General features: G+C 52.6%; 1 protein-coding gene across 2 annotated transcripts; it reads right to left on the bottom strand.

Moving 5' to 3' along the window:
• Window positions 1–9,808: 9,808 nt before the first annotated feature.
• On the bottom strand, window positions 9,809–12,248 carry HOXC4 (homeobox C4). 2 transcript variants are annotated; one of them, XM_040642565.1, is made up of 4 exons: window positions 12,053–12,248; window positions 11,767–11,883; window positions 10,680–11,618; window positions 9,809–10,188 (listed from the first exon to the last, which is right to left on the bottom strand). In XM_040642565.1, the coding sequence occupies exons 3-4, from the start codon at window positions 11,116–11,118 to the stop codon at window positions 9,833–9,835; spliced, it is 795 nt and encodes a 264-aa protein (XP_040498499.1). In that variant the 5' UTR covers window positions 11,119–11,618; window positions 11,767–11,883; window positions 12,053–12,248; the 3' UTR covers window positions 9,809–9,832. The 2 variants fall into 2 exon arrangements, with proteins under 2 accessions (XP_040498499.1, XP_040498498.1); XM_040642564.1 differs by having other exon boundaries at window positions 10,680–11,883.
• Window positions 12,249–19,781: the final 7,533 nt, after the last annotated feature.

The following is a 19,781-nucleotide window of genomic DNA, read 5'->3' as shown; positions in this document are numbered from 1 at the left end:
TATATCTATGACAAACATAGCATATATGTATGTATGTCTAGCTTTCTGTTAACCTATCTATGGGATAGAAAAACTGAGTAAGTTGCCTAAGATGACGCATTCTAGTACAGCACGGAACAGTGGAATGAGGTTTTGGAATCAGAAGCACCACTAATGAGCTAAAACAGTATCCAATATAAATGTTATGGAGTGGCTTCTGCTGGTTAGCTCAGCCGACTAGATCAGTGGTTCTTAAACTGTGGTCCAAGGATCCCTGGGGGTTCTTGAGGACACTTTCGGGAGCTCTGCGAGAGGTCCTTCCTCTCCCAGCTACTTCTCTGCATGAGGCTACGTACTTCATACAGTTCAACCAAAACAACGTACTGCAACAAATTGAATGCAGAAACAGGTACAAGAATCCATTCGGTCTCCTGTGAAGCTGGACATGAAAGGAATTTGCCTCCATGCTAAAACAGTGACATTCTTCTCACTTAATTTTTTGGAAAATATAGTTATTTTTCCTGAAAAGTTAGTTACATTAACATGTAATGGATTCGTTATTATTATTTTAAAAGATTTTTAGGTTTCCATTTTAATTTCTAAGAAGGTAAATATGGGTAGATATAACCCATATTTTAAAAGTTCTTTGAGATTTTAATGATTGTCAAGAGTGTGAAGGGATCCTGAGACCAAAAGTCTGAGAACCACTGGGTTACAGCCTGGTGTTGACGAGGACAAGAACCCGCGAAGGCCAGCCAGGGAGCGAGGTTACTGTAGGCGCTCAGGCTGGTGTGGCCCCGCGCCTCACCGGTGCTCCCTGCTAAACTCAGCCCATCCTGACAGCCAGGGCCGCTGTCCATCACGAGCAAAGGATTGAAGGGTTCAGAGCACCCTCTCTGGAGTCAGGCAGTGGACTGGAATCCTGGCTCTGCCAGTGGCCTGGGCTCCCTCAGCTTGCTGCTGTGTAAAGTGCAGATCGCAGTAGCTCGAAGGAGAGGGCGAACTTAGCCAGCGCCTGGTCCACGGTACGCGCTTAAGAAAATGCCTGTTATCGTTCATAGTAATAGGAAGAAGGAGGAGGAAGAGGAGGAGGAGGAATAGCACTTACTGAAAGCTTACCCTGTGCCGGGCACTCATCGAAGTGCTTTTCCTACATTAACACCCTGACTCCTCCAACACTGCTGTAAGGCAGTTACCGACCCCAGGAGATAGTATTGAGGTCCTGCTGTCCCTGCCGCTGGCGCTGGCGTGGTGGCGGTGGTGGTTTCCTAGGTCCTGCCTGCAGGGCAGAGTCATGCAGACTGGAGGGTTAGAGAAATGTTTGTGGTTTTGATTTCACTTTGAAAAAGTGAATGTATTACGTGAGGAATCTGATCTTCCAGAAGCCTCTGACTCTGCCTCCTTCCTCTATAGCCAGCCCAGGCCTAAGGAGCCAAGTTGCAGGATCAAGGGTGCGACCTCAGGGCACATAGCCTTTGGTGAAGGGGTGAGCCTGGGAGAGCAGCGTGTGGGAGAGAGGGGACAGCAGAAGCCTCTGTTAACAGGGACATTAGTGGTAAGTCGAAGAGCCTACTTCACAGGAGCTCGAGCTGGGATGTTATTTTCTGTCACACATTACGTCTACTCACACGCACGTGCACGCACGCACGCATACAGACGCGCGTGTGCCTTCAGCAAAGTCACCTCCCCATGCAGATATGAACAGAAGAAGCAAATGTATTGAGGTCCTGGCATAAATCTGTCATGCGTGTTTTGAGGGTGTGTTCCTAGGTAAACATGTGTGCAGAGAGAAAAGACTGAAATTATAGGCTGGAGGGAGGGACTCTCTCCCCAGTCTTCCCTCTTCCATCCTGACTAATTAGCAAAGATGCCACAACACAATATAGACTCCTGTCTCCCGTATCTTTCTTTGGTCAGGTTCCCCCAGAGAACATCCTGGTGGATAGCGGCCTATCCAACCAGTTGAAGGGCAGGGGGGAATAGTTCAGTTGCCTCTCATTGCCATGGAAACTAAGTGGCAGAGCCACAGGGAGCATGAATCTGGGGCTCTTGGCCAACCACTGGTCTTCAAGGACAGAAGAGGGAGCAGGATGCCAGGCAGGCTAAATCTCAGGATGGAGCTGGAGAAAAGGGAGGGAGGAGAGGACTTATTCGTATCTACCGGTTTTCAGTTGTGGGCAGTAGGGCAGGGACCTCAGCTTTATTCTGATCTGGTGCTCTGGGATAGAAAGTGCGTTCTTGCTAAAGATAGGTCTAGCAGGCGGAGTTCTAGAGTCTTGACCTGAATTATCTGGACTCAGACCGAACTGGATTGACTAAGAGAGGAAAAGACATTCTATTGTTTACCCAGACTGGGTTTACCACCCTCTCCTTAAGCTTTGAAGACCATGTATTCTTGGATATGTTTCTTATTTATTTTTTGGAAGAGAGAAAAGAAGCCCTCTAATGAGCACAGTGTGGACACTGTCTTGGTCCCCTCAGCTAGGATCATGGACTTCTGGGTGGGGTTGGGGAAGAGTTCTAATTGCTCAGAAAACGACTTTGCCATCAAGGGAAGGGGCAGGCTCCCCTGCCAAGGCCATCTCCCCTCTATGGTCAGGATATGAAGATATGTTCAAACTCTGGAGCCCAAAACAGCCCCCGGAGAACTGGGGCAATTACCTAAGTCATTCTTCACCAAACCCATCGACCTCAGATTCCTTGCCTTCACCTGAATTTAATGGGTAACTGTCCCAGTGAGACAAGAGACTGGTCCCTGGGGGCCAAGACTCAAACTCTGCAATTCCAGGGCCCTCTCCAGCTGGGAGAATGAAATGCAAGTGGGGGGGTGGGGGGGGAGGGTTCTCAAGGGTTGGCCTCAAAGGTCTCTGAGCACTGGGGTAACAGAGCAGGCTAGACGCCAGAGGCCCTCCATTTGGGGCTTCTTTGACTCCCAGAAGTGGAGGGAGGCAGAAAAGGAGAAAAGGAGGGTGTAGGGGGAGGGGCAGGCAGGAACAGATGCTTCCAGATCTAAAGAAATAATTTGAGGGGGAAAGGCAGGATCAAACGGAGGAAGAGGAGGGGGAGGTGGGGGGAAAGGAAAGAGAACAAAGGTATGGTGGGGATTGGAGCCTCTTTGGTGGAGGAGATAAAGGGGAATCCGGGTGAGCTGGCCAAACCGACATCTGCCCAAGCTGTAAAATCTTGTTCTATTTGCTGCTGGCTCTGGAGCGGTCCGTCCACTCCGCCCCTGAGGTGGCCTGCACTGGAGGCTCAGCCAGGAACCTTTGAACCTCAGCTGTCCCTCCCAGATTGCTGCCCCCGCCTTTTGGTTCCTTTTCTCTGCTTTCTCAGTTGGAGGGGAGTTCTAGGAGGAGCACTGGGGCTGGGGATCATCCCAGAGGTTTGCTGCAGGATGAGAGGGGCAGAGGAGCAAGGATGTGAGGAAACACGGAGCACAGAAAGCAGTAGAAATGCCAGGCAGAGACCTCGAAACAGCCAAGCAAAGACAGGCAGGGCTATAGGCAGTCACATTCTAAAATGGGTCAAAATGGTTAGACAGAGTCCAAGAAGAAAGGTTCCCAAGTGGGGCGGGGGGCATCTCTCCATCTCACCTTTGAGCTTGGTTGGGCAAGATAGGGCTGAGGTGGGGAGCTGGGGAAAGGCAGGAAGCAAATGTCCATGGAGAATATTCCATACCTCCCCCATTTTCTCTTCTCCCCAAACTGCCTGCCTTTTTTGCCTCCAGCTAGAACCAACCGTATTCTGCAACCTTATTTTCCAAAGTGTATTCTAGCCGAGTGGAAAGACTCCACATGTCCAAAGTTACGAACATTGCACTACTGCCCAAGGGACCAGAGGCCAGCAATCACTGGGTTGGGGAGAGGGATGGAGGAACAAGAACAAAAACAAACTGGTTGGGGGACATCTCCCAAGTTACTCACTCCCCACTCACACCCCACCCACCCCCGCCCGCTGCCGCCCATGGATAACCCAGTCCTGCCCCTGCCCGTCAGATTTGGGAGCAGGTCTCCCCTTTCGTAAGAACCCTGACCCTCATCTGGCACCCTGAGACAAAGGCCAGGGGAAGAGGGAAGAAATTCTTCCTCCGGTTTGGGGTGGAGGTGCAGGGAGGACCCCTTCCGGGCCTGGAATTCCTGGGATGGAGGGGACCATTTGTTGGTTTGATGGCCTGGGATTCTTCTCCTCTCTGCGTGCCCACAAAAATCTTGAGAGGGTCCCTTTCCCCGCTCTTGTAACTCGGAGTAACTACGCTTTCATTTCTCAAGAAAATGGAATCCGAGCTGGTGGTGGTCGCGGTGGGGTCCTGCTGGGTCGAGGAGCAACGGAGAGCGTGCTCCATTTCCCACGAAACAACTGAAGGCGGGATAGGGCAAAGAGAAGGGAGCCTGGCTGTTAAAGGGCGAGCCCCGGGGGTGGCGCGGAGTTCACCGCGCAGTGAACCCGCTCGGCCGGTCGCGCAGCCCGCGGCCCCCGCCCACAGCCCTATTGTCCGCGGGCCGAGCCGGGGTCGTGACCCAGCTGGAGGCGACACGGCGCCCGGAGCGGCCGTGGCGTGGAACCCGGAGGGGGCGCCGGGCCGCCGGCGGCCTCTCGCGCGGCCCCTTTGCCCGGGCTGGCCCCACTCCGCCATCCTCGGGACCCTGGTCGCTCCAGGAGGGAGCGGGGACCCCCCAGGCGGCGGCCGCGTCGTGCCCCATTCTCGGGCACCCGCCGCCTGGGCAGCCGGGGGCCGGCGCGGGAACCTCGGGTCGGACTCTCCGTCCTAAGGCTCGCCCCCCGGAAGTTCAAATACGCTTCCCTCTCCCAGTCCCCGAGGCTGGGCAGGTCAGGAAGGGGGAGTGAGTAGAGGGGACACCCCTACCCCATCACGACTGGCAGGAGACACCCGGGAGGACCCTACGCCTTAGGAAATCTGGCAACTCTGATGGGGGCTGGAAATTTAAAATAGTCCTTTCCATTTATTAGACTCCTTCACTCTGTTTTCACCCTCAAACATGGGAGAGCACCCCCCACCCATCCTTGTCTTCCACGCCTCCGAACGGGTCAGCTAGGCGCGACTGCAGGAACAGGGCGCAGCAAGAGGGAGCTGCTCAGGCCCTTGCCTGTGTCTGCAGGGGTGTGGGCTGCGCTTCTGGGTGGGCCCTGTGGCTGAAGAAGCTCCTGAGCGGACCCCAGAGAGAAGAGAAGACAGACCCTGAGGCGTGGAGACAGTGCCGGGTCTGAGAAGGGGCTCCGTACCTGGAGGGCAGCTGGGCAGACCTTGGTTTCTCTCTGCTGCCCAAATCCAAAAGGGGTCCGCACGTCTGGAGCTGGAGAGTTTCAAGGTGGCTGAGGGACCCCTTCAGGTCTCCGGTTCAGTGTACCGGGCCACTTTTAATTCTCAAGAGGCGACTAAAACTCTGATACCCCAAACAGCCACAAGCTGCGAGAAAAAATTTAAATGGGGCTAGCTGTATGGGGTGTAGAAAAAGCAGGCCAAGTTGGGGGGGGGGGTCAGTTCAATCAGAAAGATTGGTCAGAGGCAAAGACTTTTTTCCCTACCAAATCCCCCAAATATTTATTTTGGGCTCCTGCCCATCCAGATAAATCAAGCTAACAGATTAGGAAGTGCATAAAATTGTATTCTTAGATAATGATATCCAGAGAGGTAATAAATATTCCCTCTGCTCTGGTGGCCGCTGGAGTTGGGGAATCCTCCCTCGGTCTCTTTTTCCAAGCCTGGGAAGGTTCTCAGAATTAGCTCTCCGAAAGTGGGGTACCAGGTAGAAGCTGTGGAAAACTATAAGAAGTGGCTCTGGGAGGGCAATAGCATGCTCCCCCAGGACTGGGCAAAAGGCAGAGGAAAAGATGGTGGAATTGCCCCAGGCCACTGCTCCTCCCTCCTTCCCGTCATAGCACCCTCAATCTCGAGGGCCCCCTTCGGAGTCTGTCTTCCCTAATCTTGGACAAGCAGACAAATGGTGCCCAGCAGAGGGTACCCTGGTCCCAAGCTCTGGAGAACCCCTTGTTTTATCTTCCGTTCCACTCCCCCAAACGCACACATACACGTCCATCTAACAGCGGGAAGGCAGCTGTGAACTGCAATCCGCTAAGTCCACGCATGGAAAAAAAAAAGGGGGGGCTGATGCCCAGATTGCAGAGAAAACTTTGTAGGAAACTTCATACAAGCAGCAGCAAGACGCCCTCAGAAAAATAAAGTTCCCCAGTCCTTCCCCCACCCCAGGCTCACTGCCCCCCACCTTCTCCTTTCTGAGCCAAGTTTCTTCACTCCCCAGGTACACGAGGCAGCACAGAAACTCCATTTTCCCCAAGCAGAAGCCCTCTGTTCATGATTGGTTTTCCCACCTTCCCTCCCCAAGATCGGGAGTTGAGCTAAAAATGGAATGGCCAACAGAGACAGAGTTGAAACTGCTGTGCTCCTCGCCCTGAGCAGATCGAGTGCTAACTACTTACATGGCAAGAGGATTTGTGACCTGTGGGGATCTCCTGGTGCTTGGAGAGAAGGACCTTGGAAGATTGGCCTTGCCGCTTTCACCCCGTCTTCTTTTAACTTAGCCATTGGAGAGAGAGATACAATACGCTAGCAGGCATTCATGCGCCTTGCCTCTCCCATTACTCTGGGCAAGAAATCCCCAGCCCTACAAAAGCAGTGGCATCCTATCTGGAGACCAGGGGCTGAGCCAGGGCTGGCTTGGGAGGGTCGGAGATGGGGGTGGGGGAGAGGTCAGAGGCGCTGCCGAATATAAAGGCGATGGGAGAGAAAATGCTGTGTCCTTCCCGTGAACCTGGGCTGCGTCCTCCCCCCCCACCCCCAGCCTTTCCCCTCTGCTCAACCCAACTTCCATAAAAGCTCCAGCCCTCTGGCAGCATCGCATGGAGCAGCCGCCTCAGCGGGACCCGGACTGTTAGAGCTAGGGGCTCCGGCCCAGGTCGGCCCTCCACACCCCTCACTCCACCCCACCCCATCCTTCCCTGGCACCCTGATCCCATTCCGGGGTGGTCAGGCCCAAGAAAAGGAGAGCTTGGGGAAAGAAGAGAGAATGGAGCCCACTGGAGGGAAGGCCAGAGGCCAAAATCTCTAAAAACTCAAATGTAGGGGGGTTCAGTTTCATTTCATTTGTCAAGAATTAGGGATTTCTGATGTGTCCCCTTGTCACACCAAGAGGAACAGAGAACAACTGCGTGTGTACATGTGAGAGGGAGGGAGAACTGAAGCCCCCGAAAGAAGGCAAATGAAAGAACCGTCCCAATCCTTTCCTGAGCGGGAGGGTCCCTTCGGCAAGTTCAGGGAGAAGCTTAAGAATGAAAAGATAGTAATTTTTCTCCTCCTCACTTTCATGTCTTCCACTTTGGGGAAGAGAGGGGAATCAATTCCTCTAAAACCAAAGGAGCAAAGTTAGAAAAGACTATGGATCTCAAGTTCCTTTTCTTTCTCTTTTGCCCCTCTTTTTCCATTTAAACTTCCTTACAGGGTTGAAAAGACACCCCAGTCCACCCCTCAGACCTTCCTTCCCTTTCCCCAAGCACAGTTCGAGCCCCTCTTCCTGCCCCAAAGTCAATTACCTCAAGATGCTAGGAGCCACAGTCAGATTTGGCCCCTAATTCACTGGATTACACCAAATAACTCCAGATAATTGTTGGCCCTGCTTCCTCACACTGGAGGCAGCGTGTTTTGCTGTCTCCAGGGCACCATTGAGGGAGGAGAAAGTAGACCTGCAGGACCAAGTGATTCCCCCCAACACACACACACACACACACACACACACACACACACAGATGGACGTGCCCACACGTACTCCACTCCAAGTTACCAGCCAGCAAGTGGTTCAAGAAGAAATAAATCCGAAGCACTCCCAACAACAGATTTGCACAACTGTCCCATTGCTACCTCTCACTCCAGAATTTGGGGAGAGGGGATAGGGGTATCCCTGGCTCCTCTACAAATCCCAGATCTCTTCGCCCTCTCTTCTATTTCTGGTAGCCCTCCCTTCTGAAATTTGGATAAATTGAGAAGCTCACCAAGTACCCACCCCACCTTCTCCCAACAAACAAGCAAACACTTGAGCAGGCCTGTTTAGGGCCTGGTCTTCAGGATCAGGATTATTTGGGAGCCTTTGGCTTAAATTAATTATTCAGGTAATCCAGGCCAGTTTTTGTTGTTGTTTGTTTCTCTCTCTCTCTCTTTTTTATCCCCAAGGAAACAATTGGAATTTTTTTTTTTTTTTTTAAACAGCAGGGAGAGCTTTTTCCAGCTATCCCCAAGCCCTGCCAGGATCTGGGAGCTTATAGGAAGAGGGGTGGTCCCTGCCTCTCCCTGTGTCTTTTCTCAACACCTGGCAGGTCCATGATAAAAGTTAGGGAAAAAAATAAAAGTTCTTCATTATCTCCAGGCATCAGGCTTTGAGGCCTACCCATGCAAGGGGGCCTCCCAGGCCTCTGGCCTCCACTTCACCCTTCTTCCCAAGTCTAAACAAACAGAGAAGCCATCCTGACAGGTCACTTTGCTGTTCCAGAATCACCAGCTCAAAATCTTCCTTCTTTTAAGAAGCACAGGCACTGTCGAGAGGCCATCTTCCTTAATCCCTCATCCCCAAAGAGTCCTAAATGATGAAAACTCTTCTCTCCCTCCCACTCCCCAAACTTGCCTTCTTGTCTGCAAATCAGGCAGGCCTACTCAGCAGAGAGGAAAGAGAAGAGGGGAGAGGGAAATCAACAAAAAGGAGACACTGAGCCTAACTAGAGAAAAGTGAGACCCTCCCAGCTCCTCTATAAGTACCCCCAGGAGAGTCTGGCCTCCCTGCAGACTCAGGCAAGGGGCAGGAGAAATCGGCACTAACCTTCCACATCCCCTCTTTTGAGAACCCCCTGCCCCAACCCCCTTGCCGGTTGGTCTAAGGACATTGGAAACCGAGCTGAGAGTTAAGATTTGTGTGTTTGCTTACAGTCAACTTAGGCAACTACAGAGAAGGTGGGATGTTACCAGGCCAGAAGGAGGAGGGGGATAAAAAGAAACCATCAGACATTGACGTAAAACTAATTCACATCCACTGGTTTATTATTGATCACGGGGCATTTCACATCGACACTAAAATTCTTTATTGCAAGTTTTACAATAATCAAGTAAATTCAGTCCAAAAACACAATAACCACGATGGCGGGGTGGGGGGGGGGGTTCTACCTATAGACTGCCTCTCTGAACTGAAAGTTCATTTTTATTTTCTTTTGGCTTCTCAAACTGAACAGCTCTGAGAGGCTCTTCAGATGCATTTAGCTTTGTCTGCTGTCGTCCCCCCTCTCCTCCCAGCCCCCCCCAACAATAATACAAAAGAACTTCATAGCTTTGTTCTCCTTAAAATGACTTCCCTCTCACTAACCTCCCCCTGGTGCATTTTCAATGCAAAAGGCCTAAGGAAAGAGGGGGGAAGGAGGAGGAGGAGAAGGAGGAGAATTGGCTTTAAAATCTCTCTTTCCTTTTTTCTTTTCCTCATTTCCCCTGAAATTCACCCAAACCAGACCATCGCACCTTGCAATATATAATTTTTGCAGCTTTTTCCTTAAAAAATAAATAACCCCCCAAAATGGCCTTAAAAAAAAAAACAAACAAACAAACCCCAGCAGGTACCATGCTAAGACAACATCACATGCTTAAAAGGGTCCTTAACAGTGGAAAGGAGAGAAGGGCAGAAGGCTTGTTTATCTGTTTTGTCAGTTTGGAATTGACAAGGGATAAGGTGGGAGGAAGAGAGAAAAGAACCAAAAAATATATATATATTAAATTCTATAAATAAGAGTCAATTTGTGTGTGAGGGGAGGATGGGGGCAGGGGTGGGGGCAGGGGGTGAGTTATGTTTTATAACCTGGTAATGTCCTCTGCCCGTTGCTGCTCCGGCGGCGTGGCGCTCTGGGAGTGGTCTTCAGAAGTGCCCGGGGTGGCTGCCGAGAGGGTGCTGGGCGCAGCGCCGGCCGGGGGCGCTGACCTGACTTTGGTGTTGGGGAGCCGGTGGTCCTTCTTCCATTTCATGCGACGGTTTTGGAACCAGATTTTGATCTGCCTCTCAGAGAGGCACAGCGAGTGGGCGATCTCGATCCTTCTCCTTCGGGTCAGGTAGCGATTGTAATGAAACTCTTTCTCTAATTCCAGGACTTGCTGCCGGGTGTAGGCTGTCCTCGAGCGCTTGGGTTCCCCTCCGTTATAATTGGGGTTCACTGGGGGGAGGAGGAGGGGAAGAGCAAATAGTGGGGTTCAGAGGCAGCAGGCTCCCGCCCCCCACCCTCACCCCATCCTCGGCTCTGTGGAACAGGAGGAGGGTTGGTGGAAATAAAGTCATCAAGCTAAATGGGTTATAAGGAAGTTGAAGGAAGCTGGAGACTTTGTAGTGTAAGAAGAGGGGAATCCTCATTGTAACGACACTGAATTATTTATGCGCCCTTAGAAAGCGAGCACAGTTTTCACACATACATAACAGATCGTAGCACATGGCTCGGACTGCCCAGAGTAGCTAAGCCATAAAATTTATGGGGGATGTAATTACCCATTCTCGCTCGTAAATCCAGTTCAATTGTGCTAACCCAGAGTCGCTCCTGGAGAGAGAGGGGGAAGGAGAGAAAGGAGGACGGGGGCCGGAGGGGGCCGGGGAGGGTGGGGAGCGCCGGGGAAGAGGGGAGGGAGGGGGAGAGCAAAAAGCAAAGTTGCCTACCCGTGCTAACGTGGATTTTTTTCATCCATGGGTAGACTATGGGTTGCTTGCTGGCGGCGCTGGAGGGATGGTCAGGGGCTGGCTGGCTGCAGGCTGGCGGGGCTGGGGACGGGGAGGCGGAGGCGCCTGAGAGAGGCGCCGGCTCGCAGAGCGGCTGTGATTTCTCGGGGTGGTGGTGGCCCGCCTGGGCCGGCCCGTGGCCTCGCGAATTGCCCGGCCCCTGGAGACTGGTGCAGCTATACTGGCGCTCGGGGTAGCTAGGGCGCGGAGGCGGTGGTGGGTACAGCTCCTGGTGGTGATGCTGGAATCCCGATTCCCTGGTCCGGCCGTAATATTCCGGACTGTGCTCAGGGATGTAGCTATTTTGCGAATATTCTTCGCATGGAGGAAATTTCGGATCGATGTAGTTAGAGTCCATCAAATACGAGCTCATGATCATTAATTTCTGGAGTGGAAAATAATTTTTCTCGCTTTGTCGTTTTTCTGCTCCATAAAGCCCTCCTACTAGCTAGCGACCCTGTAAAGTTACTTTCACCATGTGACTCCGCCGGCCAATCACACGGAGCAACCCAGTCCCCGGATAAGGAACCGAATCGCTTTATTCAAAATGTATCCAATTTTTTTTTGTGTGGTGGTGGTGGTGGTGGTGCTGGGGGTGGTGGTGGTGGTGATGTGGGGCTAGCCGGCGGGGGCTGAGGTGCCCCCAGTGCGCACCCCGCCAACTGACAGCCCTCCCCTGCAAAAGGAGATGGGAAGCCCCCAGCTCCCTTCCAGAGCCTGGGCTTTGGGGGGCTGTCGGGAGGCTGTGGTTCAGCCCGCTCCCAGAGTCTCCCCATGGGCCTCCGGTGGGCCCCTGGGCCTCGGCTCCTGAGCTTTTCCAGAGGTCTCCATTCATGGCGATCCTGTCTCAGTCTGTGTAGGTCACCGGGCAGCGCCCCTCTTTTGCAGGAAGAGGAAGTTGAATGAGGAGGACTGGAGTGGAGGTTGGATGGGGAGGGGCCCAGGCTGAGCCCAGGAGGCTGGAGAGCCTGGGGTGCCCCCCATCCAAGGATACCAGAGTCCAGCCCCCTTCCCCATACACACTCACCCAACCCTCTGGCCATGGGGCCGGCGAGGCAGGGTCCCAGCTGGACCGGGCAGGTAGAGGCAGCGGGACGCAAATGATTCTGATGTCATTTCTGGAGGTCTGGGGGTTGAGCCCCCGCTGAAGAGAGACAGGAAGTGGTTGGCAAAAGCAGAGTTCAGAAGCCTTGCCCTCCTCCCCTAGTACCCACTGACCCTCCCTGCCCCGGCCCCAGAGCAGAGGATCTCTTCTTCCGCTGGCTGCTGTTTCCACTCTCATTCCATCTGGCCTGCTGCTTTCTGACAACTACCTCCAGGGCTGGCTCCTAAGGACCTGGGGCGAGCAGGAGAGGGATCTGCCAGGAGCCGGTGCCCTGCGATGGTGCCCAGCCAAGGCCCTGAGAGCTCTTCTTTCTTCATCCCTACAGAGGGATGAGCTTAGCCGACCAAGCTAAGAGGGAGGCCTGTGTGGGTAGAGCCTGCTTCCGGCCAGGGATTGTATCCATGTAACACATGTGTTTACATGTAAACACACATTCCCAAGGGCCAGCTCCAGGCTGCCTTCCAAAAGCTGAGGGGTGAGCTCACCAAGCTGGGGAGGCTGGGCAGGCCTTGGGGGTCTCCAGTCCATTCCTACCCGCTCCCCTTTCTCTGCCACCCACCCACAGGAATACCCTGATGGCGGGGTGGCAGGGCCATGGAGAAAGGAGGGGGCAAGAAAGGGCTGCTTTTTCTGACCCCCCCCCCTGCCAGGGGTGGCCACGTCGTGCCACCAATTCCAATGAGCTGATCCCATAACTCAGAGTTGGGGGTGGCGGAAGGGGGAGCCCAGGGAGGGAGCTGGGTCCCCTTGTTGTACTTGATAACAATTATAGTTTAAAATCATAGCTTGCCGGGGCTCGGCTATATTTTACTTGATAACAATAAAAGTGACACATAAAGTTAACTGTTTATGTTTTATTTATTAGACTAAATCTGCCAGCGGTGGTAGGAGCGCTTGCCTCCTCGCTACAGCTTTTATAGGCCTGTAAAACGTCATAAATCAGTCTCGCGGAATCGCCCGCACTCTTTGTGTCGGCGGCGCAGGGCTGGCGGCCGCTGGCTGCCTGCTCCCTCCTTTCCACGAAAAGTCGTAATGTGATTTTTTCCCTCTGATTTTATTATTATGATCGCCGCCGTGATTAGTCAATCTACCTCTAATTCGCCGCCCTACGCTGCCTCCTCCCAGCCCAGCCTGGTTGACACTTGAATAAGTACCTTTTAAAACGGCATAACAACTATTTGAGGGTTTAATTAGAACATCTGCAATTAAGGGAATGAGGAGGGAAAGGGAAAAAAAAGAAAGCCCTCGTGAGAGGGAGACTGAAGGCGGGAGATTCCCCACCTGTCTTTCACCACCTTAGGGATGTGGGAGAGGGGGTCCCCACGTCCAAATTAGGGCTCACCCTGAGGGCAGGAACGAGAACCGCCTGGGCCCGCTGGCCACTCTCTATCCTCCAGGGCTGAGTCTCTCCTCGCCCAGGCTCTCCAGGAGCCAGGGCTTGGGGGTCCCTGGATGCCCTCTCCCCAGGCGGACAATGCCCTGTGCCCCTACCACCAGGAGAGTGAGGGAACAGGAATTCCCTCAGAGAAGAGTCCCAAATTTCCCAGTGGGTCCCTGCCCATTCCTGTCTGGGACCGTCTGCGTGTGAGGACTGGCCAGTTTGGGTGGAAGAGGAACGTGAAACTGTGGGGAGGAGAAGGCTGCTGCTCGGTTGACAGTGGTTTGGAGCCTGGGAGGTTTTATTTGTTCTAATTATTGGGGGCAGGGGTGGGTTAATTATAAGTTGCTGGAAGAGGGCAAAGGGAAACCAATGCTGAATGCTGCCCTACATAAAAGTCTGAACCGCAGCCCCAGACTGCCCCCCCGGGGAGAGCCAAAGCTCCAGAGAGCTCAGGTAGGGTGGGGGAGGGTTGCTGAAGGAGGAGGAAGCCTTCCAGCCCCACCCCCAGCCTCCCTTCAGGCCAGCACCTGGATCAGGCTGCCCCACCCAATCCTGGCCGAGAATATTCTCTTCCTCACCTTTCCAAGGTGAGGTCTTGGCCTGGCTCCTCCGCTCCCAGCCCTCACACTCATCTTCTATCAGCCCTGCCCACCCCACCCCCCACAACCCTTTTCTTTTCCATCTTTTCACCTTCTTGGGCTTGTTAGGAAATTCTTCCCAAGGCGTTGCCCATCCTAGCCCCCATTCCCCAGGATTCTGAGCTCCTGCAGGTGGGTCAAGGGAGCCGGAGCAGGAAACCCACTTTGGGACAGTAAGTGTAAGTAGATACAGAGTTCGGGTGCCTCCAGCTGAATGTCAAGTCTGTCTTTGGTTATTATAGCTAACAAGTGTATATGCATACGTGCTGGTAATACTTATTAACACATTAAATGCCTCCTTATGCAGCCGTAAAAACGTGGGGTTCGCATCCCAGGTTTGCACAGCTAATTCAATGCACCTCCAGAAAGTGAAATCTGGGAGGTTCTCCCAAATTTGCCCACATTCATCTACATCATTGGCCAAAAAACTCTTTCTGGGTGCCCGTACCTTAACACCTTAACAGCAAGGAAGTTGCTTATCACAAGGGGGAAGAGCAAGCCAGCCAGACTCTACCGCACACATACATGCAAACATTTTCACCTGGATATTATTACAAGCACAGAAATCAAATCCCTCTGGAGAGCTCGTGCACTTAGCATTGGCTTAAGGGGGGGGGGGACTCAAGCAGCTCTTGCCTGTGATGAGTCCTTGTATCTGGTCCTCTCTCCTTTTGTGCTTTGCCCTCCTGCCCCTGTCTTGCCAGCCCAAGGATCTCCTCCCCGCTCTGCCCTCCACCTCTCTCTGCCCCAATTTTATTTATTTTTTATTTTTTCTGACCACCCTTTGCCAGCGTCCAAATGCTCTCTGCAGGCCACCCTCCCCACCTCCTTTCTAAATCTCGATCTGGTTTCTCTTTCGGAAACATGTTTCAGTACAAAGCGCTTCCCTTCTGACACCGCTGAAGAAAAATATGTGTCCATTGTGTGCGAGGCCTTATTGTGCCCGGATTACCATACTGACCGTTGGATAACCCATATTCCTCCCCTCCCCAGTAACAAGCTGCCGGCTGAGGGACCTCGGCCGCTCCACTCATTCTGTGCTGCATTAAAATCTCACCTCTCAGACTCCCTGGATTTTCCAGGGAGAGAAATCAATGGGAGAACCAACTCAGGATTTGGAGGGCCAAGAGAAGGAAAACGAGGGTCACTCCTTTTCCCACCCTCAGAAGTGCAGGATTTTGTGTGTACGATGTGGTTCTGTGATTGTTGTTTTAGAGATTAAAAACGCAGCACCTCTCTTTCCTCTTCCTCAAATAAATGGACTTTCAGATGCTATGCAATCAAGGAATTCACTTCATTTTTATTTTTTCTCCAAACAGCTTGAAAACCCCAAACTAAAGCAAGACTCTTATCTCATTTTTGCCGTTGCGTCCGTATATTTGTGTGTTTTTGTCCCTTTCTAATGCCAGCAGGCAGAGGTAATGTATGCAAAAGAATATGCAAATGCTTAATTGATTTTTTCTTAAATCTCTTGTCAGTAAAAGTAATGAATTGGTCTAAAATGATTTTAATAACCCAGACGTGTCACCAGAAAATACTAAACCTTTTTTTTTTCCTCCTGGAATCGCTTATAGTCTCAAAAAAAAAAAAAAGCAATCATGGAATGTTAATTTGCCCCCCTTTAAAATATTAAAGATGAATTTCTCTTGTTTGTTCGGAGACCATAGGCAAGGTCCTCTCGTGGATTTCCCCCTCCTTGCCTTGCCTTCCTTGGAATTCAATTTTCCTCAAATCTCGTTTAAAGTGGCTTTTTAAAAAGTGGCCGCATTTTAATATTGGTTAGACAGAGTGACCTGCATTTCACCTCGGGTGTTTGACTTGTTCCAATAGGTCACTGCCATGGGGTTATTGATGGGGAAACTCCATTGAAATTTGTCTCTTCGCAAATGGCCTTTAGATCTTCCAGCGAGTTCAATAACTAGTTATAATGTGGAAGGGGAAAAATGAAGGCCCTGGGCTAACGAATTTGATGTTTCATTTTTATGCTGGAGAAATTGTTAGTTAGAGGTTGGGTTCCCCACCCCCTTCCTTGCTCATCCTGGCCTCACTGACCCCCACTCTCATCCAAGGCTGCTGGATTATATCCCCTTTAAAACTTGAGCTGGGGTGTCCCTTTCTGCCTTTGATGCAAGCTTTAATTCTTTTTATTATTAATATTGTTGCTGCTGCTGCTGGAAATTCTGACTTAAGGTTGCAGGAAGCTTGCGCTGCTGGAGATTTGTAACCTAAACTTTCCTGTTAGAGGGGGGAAAGGACTTTTACTTTTAAAGGAGGTGAAATGCAGTTTTGAAAGTTCTAGGAATTAGGCTGGCTTTAGGGTAGCTTATGGTGGGCTCCTTGACCTGGTGCTTCCAGAATTAAGGAAATGGTAGGAGGCTGGGAACCCTTTGAGGGCTTGACGAGGGCATCTCAAAATGGCCCAATCTGTTCTTGGCCTCTGAGCTGCCACAGACCCATGGGCTCAGGCACCCAGGACCAAGGAAGGCAGAGACTGGGAGGGAGAATTCCATGGAGCAGGCAAGAGAATCCTGGGTCTCTCTCCTCCAGGGTCCGAGACAGAATTCCTGGAGACTTGGATCGGTAACTGCTTGCTTCAGGAGAAGGGCGCTCCAGGAAAGCCCACCACCTGAAGACAGTGCATTTTAGTGAGCTGGAAAGAACAGAGGAAAATAATGGGGGTGGGGGGGTGGAGATTTTTTATAAGATTCCCTTGTTTTCTGGAGTTCTCAAGGAGTCAGAGAGGAAAGGGCAGGGGGAGGGAGGGAAGGTCTTTATTTTATTCTCCCCAACCACAACCAAGTTGGGGCCCCCTTGACTTGTCCAGAAAACCCTCTGCGAGAAAGGACTGTGGGGAGTTTGGTCTCTCCGGCTGACCCAGCCGTACAAGATCATTACCATTATTAACCTCTGTAATAACAAGAGCATCATTCCCTCACGAAACAGAGCTCCCAGTGTGCCTCATTTTCTTCTTCCAGGAACTGTCCCTTCTCCTTCCCTGCCCAAAGAGGCCCAGTTTGCTCAACCCCAAGTTTCTCCTTTAATAAAGCCCACCTGCCTCCTACTCCCTTTCCCAGCCTTGGCCCATAGATGGGAGTCATTCCAAAGGCTTGCCTGGACTCCTGGGTTGGGGGAATCAAGGTCCTGGCCACTATGTAAGGGCCTGAAACCGGGGTGCCACCTCCCTCCATCCCCTCAAACCTAGAGGCTGCATCTTGGTGCCCCCTGGGCTCTCGACAAACTTCCCCCAGACGCATCCCTGACACCACTAGACTATGGGGAGCAGAGTTTAACCCCGCACCGCAGCTCCATAAAAATGGGGGGCCGAGAAGGGGCCATCGGGTGGCTTCTGGGTCGGGCCTGGGAGAGGACACGCAGCCTGTTCTCCCCAGCCCAGCGGGAATCAATTGCGATCTGCTCTCAACTTGCCCGCAGCCCCTCCGCGCTCTGGCCCCAGCGGGCGAGCCCCCATCCCCGGGCCGCTCGCCCGCCTCGGCCCACACCTTGGCCGCCTCCTCCGAACCCTGGACCCCCAGCCTCGGGCCTCGCCCTCTCCCCGGTTTAATTACGTGATTGCTTTTCGCTTTGGTCGCGTCGGGACGCCTCTGCCTCCGACTGTTTAAATCTTTCGGCTCTCTTTTTGTGTTTCCGAGTCCTCCTGACGGGCTGTAATTTAGAGGCTGCCCCTCGGGTGGCCTGGGTCCGGTCCGGGCTGCCGCCTCGCCCTACACTCCAACGAAATGGTCCTCCCACGGTTCTCGGAGCCGCCCGGGCTGCAGCCGCCCCCCGCCGCCGGGCTCTGCTCCGCGGGCCCTGCCCATTCGCCTTCCTGAATTATTTTGTGCTCCATTATCCTCTGATAGAGAAATGTTCCATGGGAGTTATCACTCCGTGCCTGGGCCCGGAGCTGCGCTGCTCCGCGTTTTCGTGTTTTCTCTTCCCCCGAGTGTGGCTTGCAGGAGGAGGTCTGGATCGGGACCGAGGCAGCACCGCGCCTGGCTCCAGGCTCGGCGGAGCTCCAGCCGCTTCCCCCACGCAGCCGCCCGCGCCGGAGGCCCCGAAGCGCCCGGACGAGCAAATTCGGCCGCCACGTTCCGCCACGGAGCGCCGGCGGGACCGCAGGGGGCGGCCCCCAGCCCGCAGCGGGCCGCGGACTCCGCTTCTGCCTCCCGGCCCCAGACAGAGGCCCGGCTGCGGGCACCTGCGTCCAGCAACACGCGGGGCGGCGGCCCCGGCGCCGGAGGGACTGAAGGTGAGGCGAAGGACGGATCTTTGGGAAAGAGGGAAGGAACTTTGATTTCGGATCAGTGTGGCTTTGGGGTGGGGAGTGGAAGGGGGAGCCATGGAATAAAGAAAAGGAGCCCCTGCGCCCACCGTGGCTGACCTCTTTCCCCGGCTCTCTCCGGAAGAAAACACTCTCTTTCCTCCCCAAACCGCTGGTTTTCCGCTTACTCATGCATCTGTTTACAACTAATAAACACTTCTCTGATGATTCTCCCACGTCCTGTTCATTCTTTGATCCCTCCCAACGAGGCAAGCCCTGAGTTACTATTAGCAGTATTTTCTGATTGTGTTTTTCCCACTCGGGGAGAGGAGGGACTTGGGAATGTCTTTCTCACTGGGGAAGAAGTTCAGGGAAACTTGAGTTGGTGACAACCTTCTCCCTGTCCTCCGACCTACAACACCCCAACAAACAGAGTCCGCCTGCCTGGCTATTAGGATTCTGGAGACGTTGGCATCTGTAGCAATCATTAGTCAAAGCCGCGGAAGCCAAAGGAGCCGAGGAGTTGGACAGAAGAAATCTTGGAAATGATATACAGGAGCCGCGAAGGCATCAATCCCGGCCGATAAGAGCGCGGCTGCAGGGAGCGCGCCGCCGCTTAATTGGGCCCTGGGCACCAAGAACAATCGGGGAAGAGGCACCTAGGGGTTGGGCAGTGACCCTGGCACCATGTGGGCACCCTACAAAAAACGATCCGGGGCTTACACACCCTTTCCCCCCAAATCCAGAGGCCCAGTTAGGGTTGGGGAGGACTCTCATGTCCCTGTCAGCCTCTCCACCCTGACAGCCAAGAGGAGCCGGACTGAAGGGCTCTCCCCTTCTTCTCAGTGGCTGTGTTGAGAGGTACTGCAGGATGGGGAGCCTGGCTGGGACTTCAGGGCACAGGGACAGCCTGGAGAGAGAGACTGTGGTCCCTACAGTAGGTTTCAAGGGGGTAGATGACTCAGTTGGACTAGATTTGGAGATAGCTTTAGAGATAGCAGCAGAATTGCTCACTTTAATAAGCAAAACATCCCAAAGATATTTGTTCTCCATCCCCACTTGCCTGATGTCTCTATTGATCACAGAGACAGAGAGATGCAGGAAGTTTAAATCCTTCCAGAGGGAGATCTATGCCCCTACATATAGATATGTGTATTATGGAACCATCTCTAAACATATGCTCAAATGTTTACGTTTGCAGCAAAACTACAAAGACCATAAAGATCTCCACATATGTAGCTTCGATATGTAGCTACTTTATGGGTTGAGGCCCTTGCATAAATCTAGATAAAATTTTCAAAATAGAGATTGAGCAACACACACATAGTTCTTTCCAATCGAGGAAAAAACCCCCAAATATTCGTCTAGATGTTTAGAGAGCTATACCAATACATCCCAGCGTATGCATCCAACCACTGCAGGAAGATTGGTAATGCGCACACAGGAATTCGACAGAGGACTGGATGTTCACTGTGGATCTATAAATCTGAAGCTCTATACACCTGCATTTAAATGTGGAGTAGAGAGTGATATAAAACATACATCCTGTTATATAGACATAGATCGATCTATAAATACATCTTCACGGGGGTAGCTATCGGACTGCTCAGCTCTCTATAACGACATGTGTATTTGCATTGAGTCCTAGGAATGAGGG

This window comes from Ursus maritimus, unplaced genomic scaffold (assembly GCF_017311325.1).
Source record: "Ursus maritimus isolate PB19 unplaced genomic scaffold, ASM1731132v1 scaffold_26, whole genome shotgun sequence".
NCBI classification, from domain to species: Eukaryota; Metazoa; Chordata; class Mammalia; order Carnivora; family Ursidae; genus Ursus; species Ursus maritimus.
This window is presented reverse-complemented; position numbering and strand designations above follow the sequence as displayed.